Source organism: Salmo salar, chromosome 15 (genome assembly GCF_965601325.2).
Source record: "Salmo salar chromosome 15, fSalSal1, whole genome shotgun sequence".
NCBI lineage: Eukaryota > Metazoa > Chordata > Actinopteri > Salmoniformes > Salmonidae > Salmo > Salmo salar.
In genome coordinates this window covers 85,312,371-85,340,292 of record NC_138305.1, presented here as the reverse complement: position 1 = coordinate 85,340,292, position 27,922 = coordinate 85,312,371, and the positions used below count along the sequence as shown (strand labels likewise).

At 41.5% G+C, this 27,922-nt stretch overlaps 2 protein-coding genes and 1 long non-coding RNA gene across 5 annotated transcripts in view; 2 read left to right on the top strand and 1 right to left on the bottom strand.

Moving 5' to 3' along the window:
• LOC106572002 (matrix metalloproteinase-23) overlaps nucleotides 1-22,613 on the bottom strand; it is a 28,178-nt gene extending 5,565 nt beyond the window's left edge. The window contains exons 1-4 of one of the 3 annotated variants that reach the window (XM_014145691.3): nucleotides 22,210-22,613; nucleotides 11,977-12,116; nucleotides 8,335-8,474; nucleotides 7,701-7,868 (exon numbers count right to left, since the gene is read on the bottom strand). In XM_014145691.3, coding sequence (XP_014001166.2) covers nucleotides 7,701-7,868; nucleotides 8,335-8,474; nucleotides 11,977-12,116; nucleotides 22,210-22,413 — 652 coding nt within the window. In that variant the 5' untranslated portion in view covers nucleotides 22,414-22,613. Of the gene's footprint in view, nucleotides 1-3,479; nucleotides 5,302-7,700; nucleotides 7,869-8,334; nucleotides 8,475-11,976; nucleotides 12,117-22,209 lie in introns of those variants that run through there. The other 2 variants (XM_014145692.3, XM_082962113.1) reach the window with 2 other exon arrangements.
• LOC145860910 (uncharacterized) lies at nucleotides 13,457-18,423 on the top strand. The gene is made up of 2 exons (XR_014380674.1): nucleotides 13,457-13,873; nucleotides 17,563-18,423. It is a non-coding gene; the product is annotated as an uncharacterized LOC145860910 (long non-coding RNA).
• A 1,161-nt stretch (nucleotides 22,614-23,774) lies between the features above and the next one.
• LOC106572003 (ubiA prenyltransferase domain-containing protein 1) lies at nucleotides 23,775-26,121 on the top strand. Its single transcript, XM_014145693.3, has 3 exons — nucleotides 23,775-23,962; nucleotides 24,494-25,110; nucleotides 25,242-26,121. Exons 2-3 carry the CDS (start codon nucleotides 24,513-24,515, stop codon nucleotides 25,727-25,729), a joined length of 1,086 nt encoding a protein of 361 aa, XP_014001168.1. The 5' UTR covers nucleotides 23,775-23,962; nucleotides 24,494-24,512; the 3' UTR covers nucleotides 25,730-26,121.
• The last annotated feature ends 1,801 nt before the right edge of the window (nucleotides 26,122-27,922 follow it).

Below are 27,922 nucleotides of genomic sequence, written 5' to 3'. Positions count from 1 at the left end.
GAAAAATTATTACAAATAAAAAACAGAAATAAATCAAATCAAATTTTATTTGTCACATACACATGGTTAGCAGATGTTAATGCGAGTGTGGCGAAATGCTTGTGCTTCTAGTTCCGACAATGCAGTAATATCCAACGAGTAATCTAACCTAACAATTTCACAACAATTACCTTATACACACAAGTGTAAAGGAATGAATAAGAATATGTACATAAAAAAAATATATGAATGAGTGATGGTATAGAACGGCATAGGCAAGATGAAGTGGATGGTATAGAGTACAGTATATACATATGAGATGAGTAATGTAGGATATGTAAACATATAAAAGTGGCCTTGTTTAAAGTGGCTAGTGATACATTACATCAAGATGGCAAGATGCAGTAGATGGTATAGAGTACAGTATATTCATATGAGATTAGTAATGTAGTGTATGTTAACATATAAAAGTGGCTAGTGATACATTACATCAAGATGGCAAGATGCAGTAGCTGGTATAGAGTACAGTATATACATATGAGATGAGTAATATAGGGTATGTAAACATTATATGAAGTGGCATTGTTAAAATGGCTAGTGATACATTTATTACATACATTTTTCCATTATTAAAGTGGCTGGAGTTGAGTCAGTATGTTGGCAGCAGCCACTCAATGTTAGTGATGGCTGTTTAACAGTCTGATGGCCTTGAGATAGAAGCTGTTTTTCAGTCTCTCGGTCCCTGCTTTGATGCACCTGTACTGACCTCGCCTTTTTTATTTCACCTTTATTTAACTAGGCAAGTCAGTTAAGAACAAATTCTTATTTTCAATGACGGCCTAGGAACAGTGGGTTAACTGCCTTGTTCAGGGGCAGAACGAAAGACTTGTACCTTGTCAGCTAGGGGATTCGAACTTGCAACCTTTCAGGTACTAGCCCAACGCTCTAAACACTTGGCTACCCTGCCGCCCCATCCACCTTCTGGATGATAGCGGGGTGAACAGGCAGTGGCTCGGGTGGCTCGGGTGGTTGTTGTCCTTGATGATCTTTTTGGACTTCCTGTGACATCTGGTGGTGTAGGTGTCCTGGAGGGCAGGTAGTTTGCCCCCGGTGATGCGTTGTGCACAACTCACTACCCTCTGGAGAGCCTTACGGTTATGGGCGGCGCAGTTGCCGTACCAGGCGGTGATACAGCCCGACAGGATGCTCTCGATTGTGCATCTGTAAAAGTTTGTGAGTGTTTTTGGTGACAAGCCAAATTTTTTCAGCCTCCTGAGGTTGAAGAGGCGCTGCTGCGCCTTCTTCACCATGCTGTCTGTGTGGTTGGACCATTTCAGTTTGTCTGTGATGTGTATGCCGAGGAACTTAAAACATTCTACCCTCTCCACTACTGTCCCATCGATGTGGATAGGGGGGTGCTTCCTCTGCTGTTTCCTGAAGTCCACGATCATTACATTTACATTTTAGTCATTTAGCAGACGCTCTTATCCAGAGCGACTTACAGTAGTGAATGCATACATTTCATTCATTTCATTTCATACATTTTTTTTTTTTTTTTTTACCGTACTGGCACCCCGTGGGAATCGAACCCACAACCCTGGCGTTGCAAACACCATGCTATACCAACTGAGCCACAGGGAAGGCCATCATCTCCTTTGTTTTGTTGACGTTGAGTGTGAGGTTATTTTCCTGACACCACACTCCGAGGGCCCTCACCTCCTCCCTGTAGGCCGACTCGTCGTTGTTGGTAATCAAGCCAACCACTGTAGTGTCGTCTGCAAACTTGATGATTGAGTTGGAGGCGTGCATGGCCACTCAGTCGTGGGTGAACAGGGAGTACAGGAGAGAGCTGAGAACGCACCCTTGTGGGGCCCCAGTGTTGAGGATAAGCGGGGTGGAGATGTTGTTACCTACCCTCACCACCTGGGGGCGGTCCGTCAGGAAGTCCAGGACCCAGTTGCACAGGGCGGGGTCGTTTGGAGGGTACTATGGTGTTAAATGCTGAGCTGTAGTCGATGAACAGCATTCTCACATAGGTATTCCTCTTGTCCAGATGGGTTAGGGCAGTGTGCAGTGTGATTGCGATTGCGTCGTCTGTGGACCTATTGGGGCGGTAAGTAAATTGGAGTGGGTCTAGGGTGTCAGGTAGGGTGGAGGTGATATGGTCCTTGACTAGTCTCTCAAAGCACTTCATGATGACGGAAGTGAGTGCTACGGGGCGGTAGTCATTTAGCTCAGTTACCTTAGCTTTCTTGGGAACAGGAACAATGGTGGCCCTCTTGAAGCATGCGGGGACAGCAGACTGGGATAAGGATTGATTGAATATGTCCGTAAACACACCAGCCTGCCGGTCTGCGCATGCTCTGAGGACGCGGCTGGGGATGCCATCTGGGTCTGTAGCCTTGCGAGGGTTGACACGTTTAAATGTTTTGCTCACGTCGGCTGCAGTGAAGGAGAGCCCGCAGGTTTTGGTAGCGGGCCATGTCAGTGGCACTGTATTTTCCTCAAAGCAAGCAAAGAAGTTGTTTAGTCTGTCAGGGAGCAAGACATCCTGGTCCGTGACGGGGCTGGTTTTCCTTTTATAGTCCGTGATTGACTGTAGACTCTGCCACATACCTCTCGTGTCTGAGCTGTTGAATTGCGACTCTACTTTGTCTCTATACCGACGCTTAGCTTGTTTGATTGCCATGCGGAGGGAATAGCTACACTGTTTGAAATTCGGTCATGTTTCCGGTCGCCTTGCCCTGATTAAAAGCAGTGGTTCGCGCTTTCAGTTTTGTGCAAATGCTGCCATCAATCCACGGTTTCTGGTTTGGGAATGTTTTAATAGATGCTGTGGGTACGACATCGCCGATGCACTTGCTAATAAACCCGCTCACCGACTCAGCGTATTCGTCAATGTTGTTGTTCGCCGCAATGCGGAACATATCCCAGTCCACGTGATCGAAGCAATCTTGAAGCGTGGAATCCGATTGGTCGGACCAGCGTTGAACAGACCTGAGCGAGGGAGCTTCCTGTTTTAGTTTATGTCTATAGGCTGGAAGCAACAAAATGGAGTCGTGGTCAGCTTTTCCGAAAGGAGGGCGGTGGAGGGCCTTATATGCGTCGCGGAAGTTAGAATAACAATGATCTAGGGTTTTGCCAGCCCTGGTAGCGCAATCGATATGCTGATAGAATTTAGGGAGCATTGTTTTCAGATTAGCCTTGTTAAAATGCCCAGCTACAATAAATGCAGCCTCAGGATATGTGGTTTCCAGTTTACATAGAGTCAAATGAAGTTCGTTCAGGGCCATCGATGTGTCTGCTTGGGGGGGATATATGCGGATGTAATTATAATAAAGAGTTATATAAAGAGAATTCTCTAGGTAGATAATGCAGTCGGCATTTGATTCTGAGGATTTCTAAGTCAGGTGAACAGAAGGACTTGAGTTCCTGTATGTTGTTATGATCACACCACGTCTCGTTAATCATAAGGCATACACCCCCGCCCTTCTTCTTACCAGAAAGATGCTTGTTTCTGTTGGTGCGATGCGTGAAGAAACCAGCTGGCTGTACCGACTCCGATAGCGTGTCTCGAGTGAGCCATGTTTCTGTGAAACAAAGAACGTTACAGTCTCTGATGTCTCTCTGTAAGGCTACCCTTGCACGGATTTCGTCTACCTTGTTGTCAAGAGACTGGACATTGGCGAGTAGTATGCTCAAGAGCGGTGTGCGATGTGCCCGTCCACGGAGCCTGACAAGAAGTCCGCTCCGTCTGCCCCTTCTACGGCGTCGTTGTTTTGGGTTGCCGGCTGGGATCCGATCCATTGTCCTGGGTGGTGGGCAAAACAGAGAATCCGCTTTGGGAAAGTCGTATTCCTGGTCGTAATGTTGGTGAGTTGACGTTGCTCTTATATCCAATAGTTCCTCCCGACTGTATGTAATAAAACCTAAGATTATCTGGGGTAACAATGTAAGAAATAACACATAAAAAAACAAAATACTGCATAGTTTCCTAGGAACGCGAAGCGAGGCGGCCATCTTTGTCGGAGCCGGAATTAAGAAGGTCCAATGCTGCCGAAATGTTTTGTTACCATTCTCCAGATCTGTAAATAAATACCTTATTTACATAAGTATTCAGACTCTTTGCTATGAGACTCGAAATTGAGCTCCGGTGCATCCTGTTTCCATTGATCATCCTTGAAATGTTTCTACAATTTGATTGGAGTCCACCTGTGGTAAATGCAATTGATTGGACATGATTTGAAAAGGTACACACTTGTCTATATAATGTCTCACAGTTGATAGTGCATGTCTGAGCAAAAACAAAACCATGAGGTCAAAGGAATTGTCCGTAAAGCTCTGTGACAGGATTGTGTCGAGGCACAGATCTGGGGAAGGGTTCCAAAACACTTTGTCAGCATTGAAGGTCCCCAAGAACACAGTGGCCTCCATCATTCTTAAATGGAAGAAGTTTGGAACCTCCAAGTCTCTTGGTCAAACTGAGCAATCGGGGGAGAAGAGGCTTGGCAGAGGTGTGGACTCGAGTCACATGACTTGGCCTTAAGTCAGACTCGAGTCACAAATATGATGACTTGCAACTCGACTTTGACTTTAACACCAATGACTCGTGACTTGACTTGGACTTGAGCCTGTTGACTCGACCTGACTTGATACCCTCCCCAAGCCCAAATATTAAAAATGATGCTATTCAAAAAAGTGTGAAGCGCATCAACTCTTAATTTAACGGATTACAGTTTGAATCGCACAGCAGCCAATCAAATTGTGCCAGCTGAGAAAAAGTTGTGCATGGCAGTGCAGAGGAACATCGGCGGGTGAATTCAGATGAAGTTACCCAAAATTATTATTTTCAGATATAAAGACGACGCTCTATCCCTGTATCGCGCTGTACCGTGCTTCTACACCTGCATTGCTTGCTGTTTGGGGTTTTAGGCTGGGTTTCTGTACAGCACTTTGATATATCAGCTGATGTAAGAAGGGCTATATAAATACATTTGATTTGATTTGATTTATCAACAAAAAACGGATTGCAACTTGCAAAACATGCGGGAAGAAAATTACAGACGGAGGCGCAACAATTTCCAACTTTGTTCGACATTTGAAGCTGCACAAAGAAGTCATGGCTAATATAGCCGAAAGCTATATAATTTATAACTTTACTAGTATAGCATGTAGGCTAACATAACGTTAAATCAATGAGCCTCCACACAGTCAGTCAGTGCTGGAACGTGATCATTGCATCCAAGATTGAGCTACAACTGGCTAGGCAGTTGGTAGCCTAAATCCTGCCTGATGTTACTGCTGTTCCTAAAACCATTGACATACGTTAGCCTACTGTAACACACACACACACACACCACACACACACACACACACACCACACACACACACACACACACCACACACACACACACACAGTGTGTGGTTAAGGTTGGCCAACTGTGTACAAGCCTACATCGCCCGATTGCGCCCCATAGCGATCCTCAATAGCTCTTACCCATGTATTTCCATGGAAATAACGTTTATTTGGAAAGTAATAAATATATAGACATTTTTAAAAGCATTCATGATTTGTGTAACTGTAATATACTAACTACTATTCTTGTTAAAAATATGAAATGGTATTACATTTGGTGAAGAGCACATTATGACTTGTTTAGGACTCGAAACTCAACATTTAGGACTTGAGACTTGACTTGATACTTGACGGTCTTGACTTGAGTGCTAAGACTTGAGACTTACTTGTGACTTGTAAAACAATGAGTTGGTCCCACCTCTGGGCCTTGGTCAGGGAGGTGACCAAGAACCTGATGGTCACTCTGACAGAGCTCCAGAGTTCCTCTGTGGAGATGGGAGAACCTTCCAGAAGGACAACCATCTCTGCACCCACTCCTCAGTAAAAGGTACATGACAGCCCGCTTGGAGTTTGCCAAAGCACCTAAAGGATTCTCAGACCATGAGAAACAAAATTCTCTGGTCTGATGAAACCAAGAGTGAACTATTTGGCCTGAATGTCAAGCGTCACATCTGAAGCAAACCTGGCATCATCCCTACGGTGAAGCATGGTGGTGGCAGCATCATGCTCTGGGGATGTTTTTTAGCGGCAGGGACTGGAAGACTAGTCAGGATCGAGGGAAAGATGAACGGAGCAAAGTACAAAGAGATCCTTGATGAAAACCTGCTCCAAAGCACTAAGGACATCAGACTGGGACAAAGGTTCACCTTCCAACAGGACAACTGTGGAAAAAGTAAAGGGGTCTGAATACTTTCCGAATGCACAGTACCTTTAAAAACATTAACATGTAATGTGAGTGTGTGCATCTATCAGTTACACATACTGTACATGTCAGTGCATATACACAACAAATAGGTCACACGGGGAGAGGCATTGTGCCATAAGGAGTTCATTTGCGCTGTATAAGGTGGGAGTTCCATGCAATCATGGCTCTGTATAACATACTGATCAGACCACTCACACACATGTTGATTTTGTCCACCCACACCAGACACGACCAGGACACGTAGGTTGAAATATCAAAACAAACTCTGAACCAACTATAATAATTTGGGGACAGGTCGAAAAGCATTAAACATGTATTCCAATTTAGCTTGCTAGCTTGCTGTTGCTACTTAATTTCTCCTGGGATATAAACATTGGGTTGTTATTTTAGCTGAAATGCACAAGGTCCTCTACTCCGACAATTAATCCACCGTGTTAATTTCTTGTAATCTCTCCTCCTTCAGGCTTCTTCTTCTTCTGTGGACTTTATATGGCGGTTGGCAACCAACCTTTTAAGGTGCTTTACCACTATCAATTGGACTGGAGTGTGGACCTCAGTTCATCTTTCAATCACCCACTTGGGTAAATGCTCCTAAAAACCAATGAGGAGATGGGAGAGGCGGGACTTTCAGCGCGTCAAACGTCACAAATAGATCCTAGTTCTATTTTAGCGCCTGGCTACGCAGACGCTCGTTGACGCACCCGAGCAGTGTGAGTGCAATGATTGAATAACATGTATGTGTACATTTATTTTGCAATGATCACGCACACGACGCGAGAGGTGTGGTCATCATGTAATACGATACGTTTCCTTGAATTCTGGACTGGGGACTGTGAAAAGGTTAAAATACCAAAACCAACTGTGAACCAACTATATTAATTTGGGGACAAGTCAAAACACACATGAAACACTCATGGACATTTAGTCAGCTTTCTGTTAATTCATCCGGTGAGATAAACATTGGGTTGTTATTTTACCTAACATGCATATGGTCATCCAAAATTGTTTATTCTCTACTCCGACAATTAATTCACAGATAAAAAGGGGAAACCTAGTTAGTTTTTCGTTAATTTTCTTTGAATAATCTCTCCTTGATTACTACATGTTTAGATAGCTGGCCGATAGACTAATTCACCAATCTAAAATGCTTAGCTAACATGGGCTAATTGAGTGACCAACCAAATTGATCCGAGGGCCTTCAAAAGGGCCAGTTGCCCATCCCTGCTCTAAACTCACAGTAACCAACCATTACACATTTAGGAAAAGTATTACACTGTCTACTTTTCCAGCTTCAAGACATAATTACCAACTACAGTGTCTACTACAATTTATACTATTCAACCCAGTGCATCTGACAATAATTGAGCTGGACATCCTGCAAGTAGCTTTGGTGCTGAGTCCACAACAGCAGTTTACAGAAACTCAGAAAAACGTACATGCCTTTTTTCCAGCTGAAGCGCATGTTTCCCAGAATCCAATACTCATGGTCGTCAAAGTGGATCTCCCCCGTTGGGGGGAAGAAGGCGTGGGCCAGTTCGCCAGTAATGCCGTCAAAACAGTGGTGCAAGTAGGACTGCAGACAGTCTGTGTGGTTGATGGGGTAGAAGCCTGCCAAAAAGAGAGAGCCGTGCCTTAGTCAGAGCAGCCAAGATGCAAAACACACCCTCCAGCCTTTTCAGCCTCTGTCTCACTCTACATACAGTCTAGGAGATGATGGATTTCAAAGGACAAACTTCTCAATCCCCCTGGGGATGACAGACATTTCTCACATTTGCACCAATAATTTATTTATGGAACAAGAGTCCCAGACCGTGGTGCTCCCACTGAGACAGCTTCTGCATGATTTAGGGCACTTGAAAATTATTACACATGCTTGAAGGTGCTCAAGACTCTTTCTCAGGCATAATTCACACTGAACATTAGATAAATATACAGTAGAGGCAGATTTGTTCAATTCAAATGCTGATGGCATTTCAGACCCATTTCACTGTGTAGGCCTTCTACTAGAATAGGATTATATGCCAGTCATAATGCCTGATATGCTTTAGGTACAGTATGTTTGTTGTGCCCCCACCTATCTTGATGTCTGCCTCCTGGTCAGCGGGAACCTCTCTAAAGCTGAAGGGTGAGACGTCACTCCACATAGTGAAAGCTTTGGCGATGCCCCGTCGCGTGTCACTGGCATTCATCAGGTTCCTTGGGAAAGAGAGCAGCCTGCATAGACACAATGTGATTATCTGGGGAAACAACTTGGCATATTACAACAGCAGAAATCAGTTACAGTGGAAAGAAAAAGTATGTGAATTACCTGGATCTGATGAAACCAAGAGTGAACTATTTGGCCTGAATGTATGTGAATTACCTGGATTTCTGCATAAATTGGTGATAAAATGTTATCTGATGATGTCACAGCAACAGACTCATTAAACTAATAACACAAAGAATTATAATATTTCATGTCTTTATTGAACACACCGTGTAAACATTCACAGTGCAGGTTGGAAAAGGTATGTGATCCCTTGGATTTAATAACTGGTTAACCCTCCTTTGGCAGCAATAACCCCAACCAAATGTTTTCTGTAGATGCGGATCAGACCTGCACAACGGTGGACCGTTGTGGACCATTCCTCTTTACAAAACTATTTCAGGTCCACAATACTCTTGGGATGTCTGGTGTGAACCGCTCTCTTGAGGTCATGCCACAGCATCTCAATCGGGTTGAGGTCAGGACTGACTTGGCCACTCCAGAAGGCTTATTTTCCTCTGTTGGCTTATTTTCCTCCATTCTGTTGTTGATTTACTTTTGTCTTTGGGTTGTTGCATCACCTAACTTCTGTTGAGCTTCAATTGGCGGACCGATAGCCTTACATTCTCATGCAAAATGTCTTTAATAAACTTGGGAATTAATTTTTTCGTCGATGATAGCAAACGGTCCAAGCCCTGAGGCAGCAAAGCAGCCTCAAACCATGATGCTCCCTCCACCATAGTCTACAGTTCAGTTAGGTTTTGATGTTGGTGTGCTGTGCCTATTTTTATCCACACATAATGTTGTGTGTTCCTTCCAAACAACACAACTTTAGTTTCATCTGTCCACAGAATATTTTGCCAGTAGCGCTGTGGAACACCCAGGTGATCTTTTGCGAACTTCAGACGTGCAGCAATGTTTTTTTTTGGACAGCAGTGGCTTCTTCCATGGCGTCCTCCCATGAACACCATTCTTCTTTAGTGTTTTACACATTGTAGACTCGTCAACAGAGATGTTAGCATCTTCCAGAGATTTCAGTAAGTCTTTAGCTGATACTCTAGGATTCATCTTAACCTCATTGAGCATTCGGCGCTGTGCTCTTGCAGTCATCTTTGCAGGATGGCCACTCCTAGGGAGAGTTGCAATAGTGCTGAAATTTCTCCATTTACAGACAATTTGTCTTCCGTGGAATGACATTTAGAGATACTTTTGTAACTCTTTCCAGCTTCATGCAAGGCAACAATTCTTAATCTTAGGTCTTCTGAGATCTCATTTGTTCGAGGCATGGTTCACATCAGGCAATGCTTTTTGTGAATAGCAAACTCAAAATAATTTATGGGGCAGGGCAGCTCTAACCAAAATCTCCAATCTCGTCTCATTGATTCGACTCCAGGTTAGTTGACTCTTGACTCCAATTAGCTTTTGGAGAAGTCATTAGACTAGGGGTTCACATACTTTTTCCAACCTACACTGTGAATGTTTAAATGATGTATTCAATATAGACAAGAAAAATACAATAATTTGTGTTATTAGTTTAAGCACACTGTGTTTGTCTGTTGTTGGGACTTACATTTTGATCTGATCTTCATCTATGTCAAATTTATGCAGAAATCCAGGTAATTCCAAAGGGTTCACATACTTTTTCTTGCCACTGTAAATCAATGGGCGCTATCAAAACACCTGAAATTCACCAATTCTGATTAAAGCTCTAAGACAACTGTCCCGCATAAATACAGTTGAAGTCAGAAGTTTACATACACGTAGGTTGGAGTCATTAAAACTATTTTTTCAACCACTCCACAAATGTCTTGTTAACAAACTATAGTTTTGGCAAGTCGGTTAGGACATCTACTTTGTGCATGACACAAGTAATTTTTCCAACAATTGTTTACAGACAGATTATTTCACTTATAACTCACTGTATCACAATTTCAGTGGGTCAGAAGTTTACATACACTAAGTTGACTGTGCCTTAATTTTCTGGAATTTTCCAAGCTGTTTTATGTCATGGCTTTAGAAGCTTCTGATAAGCTAATTGACATCATTTGAGTCAATTGGAGGTGTACTTGTGGATGTATTTCAAGGCCTATCTTCAAACTCAGTGCTTCTTTGCTTGACATCATGGGAAAATCAAAAGAAATCAGCCAAGACCTCAGAAAAAAATGTTAGACCTCCATAAGTCTGGTTCATCCTTGGGAGCAATTTCCAAATGCCTGAAGGTACCACGCTCATCTGTACAAACAATAGTACGCAAGTATACACCCCATAGGACCATGCAGCCATCATACCGCTCAGGAAAGAGACGTGTTCTGTCTCCTAGAGATGAACGTACTTTGGTGGGAACAGTGCAAATCAATCCCAGAACAACAGCAAAGGACCTTGTGAAGATGCTGGAGGAAACAGGTACAAAGGTATCTATATCCACAGTAAAACGAGTCCTATATCGACATAACCTGAAAGGCTGCTCAGCAAGGAAGAAGCCACTGCTCCAAAACCGCAATAAAAAAAGCCAGACTACGGTTTGCAACTGCACAAGGGGACAAAGATTGTACTTTTTGGAGAAATGTCCTCTGGTGTGATAAAACAAAAATAGAACTGTTTGGCCATAATGACCATCGTTATGTTTGGAGGAAACAGGGGGAGGCTTGCAAGCTGAAGAACACTATCCCAACCTGGAAGCACGGGAGTGGCAGCATCATGTTGTGGGGGTGCTTTACTGCAGGAGGGACTGGTGCACTTCACAAAATAGATGGCATCTTGAGGGAGGAAAATTATGTGGATAAATTGAAGCAACATCTCAAGACGTCAGTCAGGAAGTTAAAGCTTGGTCACAAATGGGTCTTCCAAATGGACAATGACTCCAAGCATACTTCCAAAGTTGTGGCAAAATGGCTTAAGGACAACAAAGTCAAGGTATTGGAGTGGCCATCACAAAGCCCTGACCTCAATCCTATAGAACATTTGTGGGCAGAACTGGGAAAAAGTGTGTGCGAGCAAGTAGGCCTACAAACCTGACTCAGTTACACCAGCTCTGTCAGGAGGAATGGGCCAAAATTGACCCAACTTATTGTGGGAAGGTTGTGGAACGCTACCCGAAACGTTTGACCCAAGTTAAACAATTTAAAGGCAATACTACCAAATACTAATTGAGTGTATGTAAACTTCTGACCCACTGGGAATGTGATGAAAGAAATAAAAGCTGAAATAAATCATTCCCTCTACTATTATTCTGACATTTCACATTCTTAAAATAAAGTGGTGATCCTAACTGACCTAAGACAGGGAATATTTACTACGATTAAATGTCAGGAATTGTGAAAAACTGAGTTTAAATGTATTTGGCTAAGGTGTATGTAAACTTCTGACTTCAACTGTATATCTGAAGTCAAATAAAACAGCATTTCCTTTTGTTTTTTAGGCAGTAATCCTTTGGTTAGAAAGGAAGGAGTGGAAAAAAAGCAATCTCCATACTTGTATGTGAGCTTGAACTTGTCCCATTTTAGTTTCTCGGGGGTGAAGGTGTAGCGCTTGTTCCTGGAGAGGTGGAGAACCTGCGAGTGAGCATCTTTACGAATCCCAATCATCAACACACCGGAGGTGTGAGCTTCTTCCTTGGACAAAAAAATTGTAGATTAACCACCTGAGATTTGGCTCCACCAGTTAGGAGCGAGGGAAGGATTTACAACCTACTGGAAACAGATGTCACTTCAGGGCCGTGCAAAGACTTTTTGGGGGATGGTGCTCAAGCCAAAAAAAAAGGGAAACCCCCCCCAAAAAAATATTTGCAACTGTGGTCACAGAATCAGTGAGCTATTACGACTTATTTAGTTACATAAAAGCAATAGTGTCACGACTTCCGCCAAAGTCGGCTCCTCTCCTTGTTCTGGCGGCGTTCAGCGGTCGTCGTCACCGGCTTTCTAGCCATCACCGCTCCATTTTTCATGTATCCATTTGTTTTGTCTTGTTCCCTGCACGCCTGGTTTTCATTCCCCAATCAATCTACATGTATTTATTCCTCTGTTCCCCATCATGTCTTTGTGAAAGATTGTTTGTTACGTGTTATTTGTTGACGCGCCAGACTGGTTTGTTTTTTACGTGGTATTTCACAAAGATGTTTATTGTTAAACATAATTCTTGTGACTGTTTTGTGCGTTTTGCACTTTTGCCTCAATAAAGTGTGCGCCTGTTCACAAATCTCTGCTCTCCTGCACCTGACTTCGCTACCAGTACGCACACACTTGACAAATAGATGGCCACATCTTAATGGCTAATTAAATTAAACATAATTTACTTGAATTTAATGATGACTTACGGGCACTGGGGTCAGAACAACAATTAAAAAACAGTTTACAAAGTAAATATATCAAGTATTAGAGCATGGAAGGTTAAAGGAGCATGTGCTCTGCACAGGTAGAGCCTTATCTGTGCACGTGCGTGTGTTACTTCACCATCCAGATTTCATTTATATTTATGATCATGATCTGGATTCCCAGCTAACTCATTTGGGTTTCCAGAACTTTGTGGGAAAGTCATTTGTCAAATAATCAAAGGAGAATCTTTAAGGAAAGTAATGGATATGTTCTGGGTTTTAAAATAAAATTATAACTTAGAGTGTTGTCTTTGTGTTTATAATAATAATTTCATTTTCATTTTACAGAATAATCTCAAAGTGCATAAAATACAAATGTTTCACCAAATAGAAGAACAAATATTGACACAACTAGACAGGGAAATTGACACAAAGAACACAGCTGAAACTACAAGGGACAAGGACAACAAGGAGCACAGCTATCAATAGAAAGCCTTCCTAAAGAGAAACGTTTTTTAGGCGGGGAGGGCATTCCAGAGGCTGATAAGCCTGATCCCCCAAGGAGTGGATCTTGGTCCTGGGGTCATGGAGTTTTGGAGGGAGCTCAGTTCTTTGAGATAAGGAAGGGCATTGTCATGAATACACTGGAAAGTCAGCAGGAGGGTTTTGAATTAAATCCGGAATAAGACAGGGAGCCAGTGCAGAGATGTCAGGATGGGGAATGATAGTTACGAACTATCCATAGCTAGTACTTAGTGTTCTGTCACTGTTAGTGCTCTTATCTCCTGTCGATGGCAGACCAATTGTGTTATTTTTTTCACTAATCGGTCTTTCGACCAATCAAATCAGCTCTGCAAAATGTATTATGACAGATTATTATGATGTGATTGACATGACTTAGGAGCCAGTGTCTGAACCTGACCAAAGAACTAAGGAGAATATCGGTAACAACATGAGATGGAAGAACAGAAGTATTCATGGAGGGAACTCGAGAAACTGGACATAAAAACATGCGGCGCGGTGGAGATCCTCAAGGAGTAAAAGACACCCTAAGTAAAAGTAAGTGATAACACTTTACTTGAAGGGGGTATATATAAAGCATGCATAATAGAGGTCGACCGATTATGATTTTTCAATGCCGATACCGATTATTGGAGGACCAAAAAATAAGCCGATACCGATCAATCGGCCAAATTGTATTTATTTTTATAATTCTTTTGTAATAATGACAATTACAACAATACTGAATGAACACTTTTATTTTAACTTAATATAATATATCAATAAAATCAATTTAGCCTCAAATAAATGTGTGGTCCTATGGTGTGTATAATGAAACATGTTCAATTTGGTTTAAATAATGCAAAAACAAAGAGTTGGAGAAGTAAAAATGCAATATGTGCCATGTAAAAAAGCTAACGTTTAAGTTCCTTGCTCAGAACATGAGAACATATGAAAGCTGGTGGTTCCTTTTAACATGAGTCTTCAATATTCCCAGGTAAAAAGTTTTAGGTTGAGGTTATTGTAGGAATTATAGGACTATTTCTCTCTATACCATTTGTATTTCATATACCTTTGACGATTGGATGTTCTTATAGGCACTTGAAGCATTGCGAAGAGCTGCTGACAAACGTACGAAAGTGCTGTTTGAATGAATGCTTACGAGCCTGCTGCCGCCTACCACCGCTCAGTCAGACTGCTCTATCAAATATCAAATCATAGACTTAATTATAACATAATAACACACAGAAATACGAGCCTTAGATCATTAATATGGTCAAATCCGGAAACTATCATTTCGAAAATAAAACGTTTATTCTTTCAGTGAAATACGGAACCGTTCCGTATTTTATCTAACGGGTGGCATCCATAATTCTAAATATTCCTGTTACATTGCACAACCTTCAATGTTATGTCATAATACGTAAAATTCTGACAAATTAGTTCGCAACAAGCCAGGCGGCCCAAACTGTTGCATATACCCTAACTCTGCGCGCAATGAACGCAAGAGAAGTGACACAATTTCCCTAGTTTAATATTGCCTGCTAACATGAATTTCTTTTAACTAAATACGCAGGTTTAAAAATATATACTTCTGTGTATTGATTTTAAGAAAGGCATTGATGTTTATGGTTAGGTACATTCGTGCAACGATTGTGCTTTTTCGCAAATGCGCTTTTGTTAAATCATCCCCCGTTTGGCGAAGTTGGCTGTCTTTGTTAGGAAGAAATAGTCTTCACAGTTCGCAACGAGCCAGGCGGCCCAAACTGCTGCATATACCCTGACTCTGTTGCACAGAACGCAAGGGAAGTGACACAATTTCGCTCGTTAAAAGAAATTCATTTTAGCAGGCAATATTAACTAAATATGCAGGTTTAAAAATATATACTTGTGTATTGATTTTAAGAAAGGCGTTGATGTTTATGGTTAGGTACACATTGGTGCAACAACCATGCATTTTTCGCGAATGTGCTGGTTAAATCACCCGTTTGGCAAAGTAGGCTATGATTCAATGATAAATTAACAGGCACCGCATCGATTATATGCAACGCAGGACAACCTAGATAAACTAGTAATATCATCAACCATGTGTAGTTAACAAGTGATTATGTTAAGATTGATTGTTTTTTATAAGATACGTTTAATGCTAGCTAGCACCTTACCTTGGCTCCTTGCTGCACTCGCATAACAGGTAGTCAGCCTGCCACGCAGTCTCCTCGTGGAGTGCAATGTAATCGGTCATGATCAGTGTCCAAAAATGCTGATTACTGATTGTTATGAAAACTTGAAATCGGCCCTAATTAATCGGCCATTCCGATTAATCGGTCGACCTCTAATGCATAACACCTTTATGAAATCAGTTATATAACAACTTTATACCTTTATATAATAGTGTTGCAGTATCATTAATAACAAACCTTATAATACATTTATTCAACATCATTTGTGAGAAGTTTTCAAAATAAAAGTCCCTTGAAATATATCTTTATCTATTGTACAGTGGAAATTTATATTTTTACTGCCACAGTACCCAACCCTGTGACACACTTCATGTAATAGGCTGGGAACAGCACAGGGTAAGCGGTTAGTGACTGTTTGCATTGAGTATTTTGTATCCTCTCTTGTGATTTTTCAATGCTGCAGGACAGCCCTTAAAGATCAATATTCTGTTATCGAATTAAGAACTTTTCTGTGACAGTATCCGGGAGAAAGCTAATCTGAAGTAAACCGAGTACCTGGCATAAAGCGAGTTCTGGCCTGGAGCACCAATAATAAATGTAATGTTAGGCGTACAGCATGTTCTCTGCTAAAATAATATCATGTTAGGCCTACAGTGTTCTGCTAAAATAATGTAATGTTAGGCCTACAGTTTTCTGCTAAAATAATGTAATGTTAGGCCTACAGTTTTCTGTTAAAATAATGTCATGTTAGGCCTACAGTGTGTTCTCTGCTAAAATAATGTCATGTTAGGCCTACAGTGTGTTCTCTGCTAAAATAATGTAATGTTAGGCCTACAGTGTGTTTTCTGCTAAAATAATGTAATGTTAGGCCTACAGCGGGTTCTCTGCTAAAATACTGTAATGTTAGGCCTACAGTGTGTTCTATGCTAAAATAATGTAATGTTAGGCCTACAGTGTGTCCTATGCTAAAATAAGCCAAAAATATGTGTTCTGATCCATTGTACAAATTTCATCGTACAAACTTTGTTGTACAATGGATAAATAAAAATCTATTTCAGTGTTACTTTGAGACTTTTAGTACCGTAATGAAAATGTACTTTTATTTTGAAAACTCTTTTGAATGTCTTATTTATACCCCCTTCAAGTAAAGTGTTACCAGGTCAAGTCTGAACCTGTGTGTCTGTAACTTCATACTGTAATCTACTAAGACTGTTAGATGAACTGACAGTTGTGATTTATGGTATTCATTTATACAGTATTGAGAGGTATCAATCTCATGTTCAAAATCAAAACAAGAAACAGTTCCATGCTGCAAGAGTTCGGCTTGACTTGATCAGCTGAGGATATTAATCTCTATTGTAATTCTGCAGTTACTACAGCACATAACTTCAGGTTATTACTCCAATGCCTTGCATGTGAATGTTAGGCATTACTTTTTCATGTGAGGGCCTTCCATCTTGTGGAAAAAGAAAGTGGTCAGTAGTAAAACTGCTTTCCAAACTTTAAGTATGATACATTTTGCAGATACAGTATGTCTGATGTCCCTTTGGGGAGGGACAAATAAGACTCTCCCAATAATAACACCTGGATTCTACTCTTGTTTTACAGCTTTGAAAGAGACCAGCTTGGTGTTTTCTATTTCAGAGCGGTTAGAAATATGTTGTGACTATGTTATTATTACATAATAGTAATAGAACGTAAAATATACAGTTAAAGTATATACTGTATGACTGATTATCCAAATCACTTTAGGTGACTTTGTGACAGGTGACTTTTATGACAAGTGAATAAGCTCATTTAGCCTATCGACAGCTCTACTCCACAAACACCTTACCATCAATGATAAGGTATTGGACCAACACGACCTGACCTCTTTGCATTGTTTATATACAATGTTTTCAACCTTACATACAAATACAGTGGAAATAGAACCTAAAGAATTGGCTATTTGATAAATCAGAATCTATACTGGTAAAATATCTGTATGAAAAGGAAACATTTCTTCAGAGAGAAATTATCTAAACACTAAGCATTCCTTCAAGATTTCCAATGTTCCTTAATCCTCAGGAAAACAAGAGCTTTGCCAAGAGCTGAGGACTATACTCCCAGACTAACAGCAGAGGAGCCCAGCAGAAGACTGAAGACTTCCTGCCACACTGATAACGGAGTCAAGGAAACATACACTACAAAAGAAGAGGACATAGCCTACAAGCTGGAGCAGGCATTGCACTTAAGTTGGAGTAACTTGAGATATGTCCATGTAGCCTGGCCCTAAATCATGATTACTTGAAGCTACAGTACATGTTGTTCTAAGGCAAGCTGTACCCTTGTCAAACTGAAACTCCATTTATTCCTGGGGAAAACAACTAAAAATGGAAACAGAATTTATGAATAATAGTAGACACTTTTAGAATAGCTAACTTGGTATAAGGGAGGAAAAAGACTTCAGCCAGCCAGATCAAACAATGTTTATTATAGCTACAATAGAATAAGAATTGTTGTCGCTCATACAAGCAAGTCTGGCTCTTGTGATTGTCACACCCTGATCTGTTTCACCTGTCTTTGTGATTGTCTGCACTCCCATCCAGGTGTCGCCCATCTTCCCCATTATCCCCTGTGTATTTATACCGGTGTTCTCTGTTTGTCTGTTGCCAGTTCGTCTTGTTTGTCAAGTCAACCAGCATTTTTTGAATCCGCTCCTGCTTTTCCCCAGTCTCTCTTTTCTCGTCCTCCTGGTTTTGACCATTACCTGTCCTGACCCTGAGCCCGCCCGCCTGACCACTCTGCCTGCCCCTGACCCTGCCTGCCATCCTGTACCTTTGCTCCGTCTCTGTATTACTGACCTCTGCCTAACCTGACCCTGACCCTGAGCCTGCCTGCCATCCTGTACCTTTGCCCCTGTTGCTGTAATAAACATTGTTACTTCGACGCGGTCTGCATCTGGGTATTACCTTATCCTGATAGTGATGATATGTCTATTTTAAAGGAAATTACATCCAACTGGGCACAGACATCAATTCAACGTCTATTCCATGTTGGCTCATTGTAATATCCTATGTATCTCGAAAACTTGTCTGAAAAAGGACGGATAATATTCTAGTTTTTCTATGCATTGGTAGGACAGAACAGCAATGTTTAATATTAAGGGAGTCTCAAGGTTCTGCTCGCCTGAGTTGAATACCACATAATAAGCTGTAGATCATACTATTTACTAAGATAATGATCATATATATTTTCCATAGTTGTTTATTTACCACCACAAACCAATGTTGTCACTAAGACCGCACTCAAAGAGCTGTTTAGGGCCATAAGCAACCAAGAAAATGCTCATCCAGAGACGGCACTCTTAGTGGCAAGGGATTTTTATGCAGGAAAACTGAAATCCGTCTTAACTCATTTCCACCAGCATGTCACGTGTGTAACTACAGGCGGAAAAACTCTAGATCATCTTTACTCCACGCACAGAGAAGCATTCAAAGCTCTCCCTTGCCCTCCATTTGTAACGGTGTGCGCTGAGAGGCGGGAAGCAAGTTCAGGGAGTGAGTGTTTTAATAAAATAAATGGAACATAATACAAAACAAGAAACACTAACAGCACACAGACATGAAACTGAAACGGGAACAATGGGGAAGGAACTAAAGGGAGTGACATATATAGGACAGAAAATCAAGGAGGTGATGGAGTCCAGGTGAGTCTGATGACACGCAGGTGAACGTAACAATGGTGACAGGTGTGCGCCATAACAAGCAGCCAGGTGAGCTAGAGGCCGTAGAAGAGGCCGTAGAGGGAGCACACGTGACACCATTTGGCAAATTTGACCATAACTCTATCCTCCTGATTCCTGCTTAAAAGCAAAAACTCAAACAAGAAATACCAGTGACGTGCTCAATACGGAAGTGGTCTGATGAAGCAGATGCTAAGCTACAGGACTGTTTCGCTAGCACAGACTGGAATCTGTTCTGGGACTCATCCGAATATGTTCTGGGACTCATCCGCATTGAGGAGTATACCACATCAGTCTCCGGATTCATTAATGAGTGCATCGACGACATCGTCCCCACAGTGACCATGTGTGAATATCCCAGCCAGAAACCATGGATTTACAGGCAACATCCACACTGACCTGCTAGAGCTATGCTATGCCCTCCGACGAACCATCAAACAGGCAACGCATCAATACAGGACAATGATCGAAACCTACTACATTGGCTCTGATGCTCGTCGGATGTGGCAGGGCTTGCAAACTATCACGGATTACTAAGGGAAACCCAGCCACGAGTGACGTGAGCCTACCAGACGAGCAAAATGCCTTTTATGCTCGCTTCGAGACAAACAACGCTGAATCATGCATGAGAGCGCCAGCTGTTCCGGACGACTGTGTGATCACGCTCTCTGTAGCCAGTGTCGGTAAGACCTTTAAACAGGTTCAAATTCACAAGGCCGCAGGGCCAGACAGATTACCAGGATGCGTACTCAGAGCATGCATTGAACAGCTGGCAAGTGTTTTCACTAACATTTTCAACCTCTCCCTGATTTAGTCTGTAATACCTACATGTTTCAAGCAGACCACCATAGTCCCTGTTACCAAGAACGCTAAGGTAACCTGTATAAATTACTATTGCCCCGTAGCACTCACATCTGTAGCCATGAAATGCTTCGAAAGGCTGGGCTCACATCAACACCATCATCCCAGACACCCTGGACCTACTCCAATTTGCATACCGCCCCAACAGATCCACAGATAACACAATTTATATTACACTCCACACTGCCCTTTCCCACTTGAATAAAAGATTTGGCAATGGTCCTCAGATCCTCAAAAGGTTCTACAGCTGCACCATCGAGAGCATCCTGACTGGCTGCATCACTGCCTGGTATAGCAACTGCACGGCCTCCGACTGCAAGGCATTACAGAGGGTAGTGCGTACGGCACAGTACATATCTGGGGCCAAGCCTCCCACCATCCAGGACCTCTATACCAGACGGTGTCAGAGGAAGACCCTAAAAATTGTCAGACTCCAGCCACCCTAGTCATAGACTGTTCTCTATGCTACTGCACGGCAAGCGGTACTGGAGCGCCAAGTATAGGTCCAAAAGGCTTCTTAACAGCTTCTACCTTCTGAACAGCTAATCAAATGGCTACCCAGACCACTCTTTTGTGCTGTTGCTATTATTTATGCATGGTCACTTTAACTCTACCTATATGTACAAATTACCTCAATTACCTCAACTAACCGGTGCCCCTACACATTGACTCTGTACTGGTGCCCCCTGTATATAGCCTTGCTATTATTGTTTGACTGCTGCTGTTTAATTATTTGTTACTTTTATTGATTCATTTTTTTTACTTATCTATTTTTTACTTAACACGTTTTTCTTCTTAAAGCATTGTTGGTTAAGGGGTTGTAAGTAAGCATTTCAACGTCAGGTCTACACCTGTTGTAATCAAATAAAACGTTTATTTTTATTTTATTTGTCTTAGGTCTCTCTTGTCGTGATGTGTGTTTTGTCCTACATTTAAATGTTTTATCCCAGCACCCATCCCCGCAGAAAGCCTTTTGCCTCTTGGTAGGCCGTCATTGTAAATAAGAATTTGTTCTTAACTGACTTGTCTAGTTAAATAAAGGTTAAATAAAATGTCAGAGGAAGGCCCTAAACCTTTTAAAAGACTCCAGCCACCCAAGTCGCAGACTGTTCCCTCTGATATCGCACGGCAAACCGTATCAATGCACCAAGTCTTGAACCAACAGGACCGTGAACAGCTTCTACGCCTAAGCCATAAGACTGCTAAATAGTTCGTTAAATAGTTAACCAAATACTACCTGGACTATCTGCTTTGCCCATTTTTGCACTAACTTTTTTGACTCATCACATAAGCTGCTGTTCACCATCTGTCACTTTATTTCTAGTTATATGTACATATCTACCTCAATTACCTCGTACACGGACACATTGACTCAGGACTGGTACCCTTTGTATATATCCAAGTTATCTTTACTCATTGTGTAGCTATTATTACTTTTATTATTATGTGTTTAACTTTTCTATTATTTCTCTATTTTCTTTCTCTCTGCATTGTTGGGAAGGACCAGAAGTAAGCATTTACACTTGTTGTTTACCAAGCATGTGAGGAATAACATTTTATTTTATTTGAAATGACGTGGAAACAACGTTGATTCAACAAGTGTGTGCCCAGTTGGATGAAACCATCCAATCCATATTCAACTCCATAATTGATTTTTGTCCTTAATATTCATATTTTCCACTATCCCCTGGATAGGTAGCCTATTTTGAAGGCCTACAATTTTATTGCACTATCAAAATTGGAATTCCTCCAATTATTGAATAGGAAAAGGCTACATTATCTCGTGCATAATTAATGATTATGAAAAGGCATTTAGATTTCTATCTGATTAAGTCATAGTGGGCTACAATCCTTTACCGTCTAACGAAAAATGTGCTTCATATTACAATGACATTTTTTAACCTAAAAGTTGCTGTTGTCCAACAGCTGTAACAAAGCATATATCTTGGTAGACACAGATTTTTTTTCAAATGAAAGGATTGTTTTGGTCCTAAATGGTTTTCAACATCCAAAGTCTTGATCATAACTTATTCCAGCAATGTGGTTTTCTTAACCTGTCCAGTATACAAACTGAATGAACCGGTGCGATGGGAGGTATGCCGTTAGAAAGTGGAATTGTCACACCATACCTCTATTCTCCAGGTGGGAAATGCTGTGGTTTCTTGCATCCCTGCAAACAGAACCCCAAGCACCGTCACAGCAAGCAAAGGAGCACTGACATCGCCTCTTTGTAAACTTCTGAACGTCTGACACACCATCGTTGCGATATCACCTTCCAGAAAAATTCCCCCAACAAAGACAGACCAGTCAATTTCACCACCATCTATCCCCATGGATATCAATGGCCATCCATTGCATCCTTTTATTTGAACACAATATTTTCAATTGAGGATAACCGTGGCAAGCACAGTCCAGCAGAATGGGTTGTGGAATCCTTTGTCACCCACCGCCAGCTCAAAGCTACATCAAAAAGTCTGCAGCTATACAACCCTCCGGCGCAGCGCTATTCCGCACAGTCTGCCAATGGTTTCACATTACTTTAAATGAAAGTCAGAGCTTGACAAGTTTAAATGGAAAGGAAACCAGCTGCACGTATTCGACAATCTCAAAACTATTTTGACGAATCAATTATTTTTGACTGCTTATTAATAAAGTTCATAAAATATTAGGGGGAACAATTCTCAGTCTGTGCAGGTCTGTCATTTTAGCTGAGGTATGCGCATATTATTTATTTATTTAACTAGGCAGGTCAGTTAAAGACATTCTTATTTACAATGATGGTCTACCGGGGAACTGTGTGTTAACTGCCTTGTTCAGGGGCAGAACGACAGATTTGTACTTTGTTTGCTTGGGGATTCAATCAAGCCCAACACTCTAACCACTAGGCTACCTTCCGCCCCATATAACAACATTAGGTTGACTTTGATTTATATAATACCTATTAATTCAAATTTATTTGGCCCATCTATTTTATAATTATATAGGAAAACAGGCTGTTGCCTAATGTAAGTAAAAAAAAAATGCAAATGTTATTTTCATTGTAGTAGGCTAGTTGTAGTTACCTGCGTCAAATAGATGGTGAGCTATGATGATAGGCATACATTCTGCAGAACTGTGTAAACCGCAAAGGTTGTAGCCTAGTTTACATCAAATAAGTGCGTGTGTGAATGGCCAAAACACGCAATTTGAGTCTGGTGTGCATTCGTAATCGGCAACGTTCGAAAAGTATTGAAACAAACATGTACATACAAATGTTTTTGGAGACGTGTAGTTTTAGTGGGTATAGTATTTACCCATGCTGGTCTGAGTTCGCTCTTTAACAAATCCGGGTGAGATAGGGAGAGATCGAGCTGACCCTAGATCTGTCTCTACCCTATGGCAAATTTTACCCGGAGCTGTTTTTTGACCCACCACCAAAGAACCAAGAATGTAATTCCTGCCTTAGTATTTGTAATATATGAGTTGGTGCGAGTGTGATAATAAGCGATATTTTTAATAAAAAATATTTTGATATATATATATATATATATATATATATATATATATATATATATATATATATATATATATATATATATATATATATATATATATTTTAAATTCATCTTGAGAAAGGGGTTAATTGACATGTTAGCGTCACAAGACGCGGAACTCAGATGACGATGGAATGCGTTTCCAACGGTGGCTATTTATACTGCACTTTGGTTGGACAAAATGGCGTCCGTCAGGGTTAACTGTGTTCAGCCAGTGAAATATCCTCAAAATTGACACGTAGCAGGCTTGCCAGCGGAGCAGGGTCAGCCCTGTAGTTATGTAGCGGTCACAGAAAGATGTTGTTACATGGTGTGAAATAGTTTATGAGAGAAAGGATACATAAAACAGGTAATATCCGGTGTCCAACATTTCATTTCTCCCTGTCTATTGGCTAGCTAGCTAATTAGCACACTGGCTAGGTAGCTTTTAGCTTTAATCCTTTAATCTCTGTAGCTAGCTAGTTGACTATCCAGCCCCCTAATGCAATGCTCTGAAGGCACATTTTACGAGGTTGTAGGAAGCAAGCAATGTGGCAATCCAACAGGCGTTTTTGTACAATTTACAAGATGGTGCATTGAAATACAGCTGGTCCAGCTAGCATATTTCTAGCTACTGTTAGTCAGGATGGAAGTACTGGAAATTAAACAGACTTGTTGCCTCGTCCTAGCATGTAGTAGCGAGCTTTAATCCTGCTCAACAACAATTTGTTTTTCCTGTTGCATGCTCTTGGAACCCTTCAATGATGGACAAAATAATAGCTGATTCTTACTGGTTTTAAATAAATTTCAGAGCCTGGATTCTGTTGCACTTGCTCATTACATGAGATGTTCACTGTACGTAAATTAAGTTATATGTGTGACCTCTGTAACTCTGTTTCAGGTTTACTATCCATTTCTTTATGATTGTTGCTGGCACTACTGCAGACCTTGGCAGAGGTATGGCTGTGGGGCAGAAACCAAGCCACGCGGAGACATTTGTTTTGGCTGGATCAAATGGACATAATGAGACAAGGCATTCCGGTTTGAATGACGTTGTGCGGAACCACACCGCTGACCAGCGACGGTCAGGGATGGCCAGAGTTGCGTCCGACATGAGGTACAAGTGTGCTGCCTATGTGCTGGCCCTGCGGCCGTGGAGTTTCAGTGCCTCCCTCATACCGGTGGCGCTAGGCAGTGCCCTGGCCTACAAGCTGGAGGGCTCTGTGGACTTGGTCATCCTCATGGTGTGTGCCGTAGCTGTGCTGGTGGTGCATGGGGCAGGGAACCTGGTTAACACCTACTATGACTTCTCCAAAGGGATCGACCACAAGAAGAGTGATGATAGGACTCTTGTGGATGAGATCCTGGCACCGCAGGACGTGGTCATGTTTGGAGCGCTGCTCTACTCTCTGGGCTGCTTGTGTGCCACCCTGCTCTACTTTCTCTCCACATTGAGGATGGAACATCTGGCCCTTATTTATTTTGGAGGGCTCTCAAGTTCTTTCCTGTACACGGGAGGTGAGCTAACCATTAACCTGTTTTAAAGATTTACTGACATTATTTCACTCACTATCTTTTTACCAATACTAACCACACACACACACACTAATATCCAGATACTTATGATATCTTCCTTGTCCTGTTTCCAGGCATTGGTCTTAAGTATGTGGCCCTGGGGGATGTGGTGATCCTGATAACATTTGGCCCCCTGGCAGTCATGTTTGCCCACGCCGTGCAGGTCGGCTACCTGTCAGTCCTGCCCTTGGTCTACGCCGTCCCCCTGGCCCTCAACACGGAGGCCATTCTACACAGCAACAACACCAGAGACATGGACTCTGACAAACAGGCAGGCATCGTCACTCTGGCCATCCTCATTGGGCCCACGCTGTCCTACATCCTCTTCAACCTCCTGCTGTTTTTCCCTTACGTGCTCTTCTGCATTCTGGCCACCCACTACACCATCAGCATGGCCCTGCCCCTGCTCACGCTGCCCATGGCCTTCCCCCTGGAGAGGCAGTTCCGCAGCCAGTGCTATTCCAAGATCCCCCAAAAGACAGCCAAGCTCAACCTCCTGATGGGACTTTTCTATGTCTTTGGGATCATTCTGGCACCTCAAGGCAGCTTACCGCTATTGTGATCCAATTGTAGATTACATTTTATTTTATAGCTTTAAAAAAAAAAGTCTAGTTGATGTACATCTTTGTATTTATAATGATTGGCTTGAGTTCGAAGGCTTTAATGTATTGTTTAGTTTATACATCGAGAAACAGACAGTTTGGTTATTATTCTGTAATACTGACAGATATAACCAGATGTGTAATTGTTCCAGTATTTTGCACAAGAGTTCTGTGTATCGGTTGAAGTCTGAGATGGGTTCAGAATCATTTGGTATAAGATCACAGTAGAGAAGACGTTTCAAGTCCCTATGCCTCATGAGGACAGATGTGGAAGAAACAGTTGCATCGGGTCCTCTTGCTACCGGTGATGCAATTGTTCAAAATGTCAATAAACCAAATCTACACCTTTTAATCTCTACATTTAAATTGAATGTCTTATTTTAGGACCATAGCTTTTATATATTCTTCAGGTTGAGGTTAAAATGATGAACAGCAATTTTATGTTTTCAGAAATGAGACAGTAGCCTTGTAATTCAGGTTTTGGAGTCACGGATTGGAATTGTCCATTTTAATTTCCAGACATAAGAGTTAAACGGTTCATCGATCCAGTCCAGAAACCAATACAAACTTATGTGAGTACATGGAAATGCCCCTAAATGGTCCAGATCTCAGCTTAATTTTAATTGGACTTGTTGGTGACCTTTTAGGATTTTACCTTTAGGCAATATGTTTTGAGTAGTTATGGGTTCATTAAGAAATGACATCTATTGTATTTGTTTTTCCTATTCCTCACATTACATTGTTTGAAATTGGGTCAAAAGTTTAAAAAAAATCGATTGCTATTTTTTTTAATTTACTTCAGGTTCTGTCAAAATTAGTTATTTAAATAATTTGGACTATGTCCTTACATTTTTCTAAGTTTTTGAAATATGCAATGTAAATGGGGCCACTGTGTATGCCCAATTTTTCCACCACAGAGAACAGCTTTCGGTTGAATGCCAAACTTCAGACACAGAGTTTCTTAATACTGTACAGTCTTTGCTTCAGGTGTGAATTAGACATCAGTTTCCCAATCAGATCCTGGTACTAATCATCAGGTTTGTAAGCCCACAGTATTGATCCCCTGAAAGGTGGTCCTTTGACTCTGGGGAGACTTTACCCTAACTACAGATCTGCAATGGTTGATATGTAATAATGTAGGCTACTCTTGCAGCTTGGGGTAGTTCAATCCATCAATTAATTTTCAACAAATCTTTACTTGGCAATACTTCCTTAATTTTTTACTTCGCTATCTCAAAAACTCCAATGGCTAGTTGCAGGTGGAACGTTGGAATTTAGGAAATGCTCCATTATTAAATTATATATTTTTTGTGCGCCATGAAGTAATCCAACAATGTATAATGCTGCCATCTCAACCTGGTCTCAGAGCATTTCGTATTATTCTGTATGTAAATCCGAGACACTCCATTTAATATGATATGGTATGTATTAATTTGTGGATGTCCAGCACCCATTTTGTATTATGTTAAGAATTTGCAGAATGTACTATATGTTTACGAATTCTAGCTAGCTGGCTAACGTTAGCTAGGTGTTAATGTTAGGAGAAGGGTTAGCTAAAAGGGCTAAGGTTAGGGGATGGGTTAGCTAACATGCTAAGTTGTTGAAAAGTTGCTAATTAGCTTAATGCTAAAGTTGTCCCTCATGAGATTCGAACTCACAACTGCTAGATATTCGCATTATATGTCCTAACAATGCTAGTCATTGTCCACAAAGCGGCATGGCAGGATGTTTTAGCTCCCTCCTATCCTTTCTTTGAATTGGTGGATACATGCAATTATGTAATACTTTTTTGAATATTCATTGAGGGTTGTCGACGTCAACCGCCTTTATTCAATGGAGAGATGCTATGCTACTAGCCTCATGCCAGGAATATGCATAGCCATCTCGGATATAGTGTTTTTTTCTCAAAGTTGCGGGCATGTCACGTGTCCTACTTATATCCGTACACTCATAACAACCTAAGCATTACGGAACGTATATTCAATCAAATAAACCTCACCTAGTAAATACGCCATACATTTTTTTGTTGACCAAATTTGACACTCAATGACTGACCTCCATTTAAAAACTCCTTGCTCGGTGGGCGATAAAACGCCACCTGTTGGAGGGAGATAGATTTTCCCCGAGTTAGGCCTCTACCTCTTCCTCTGTCT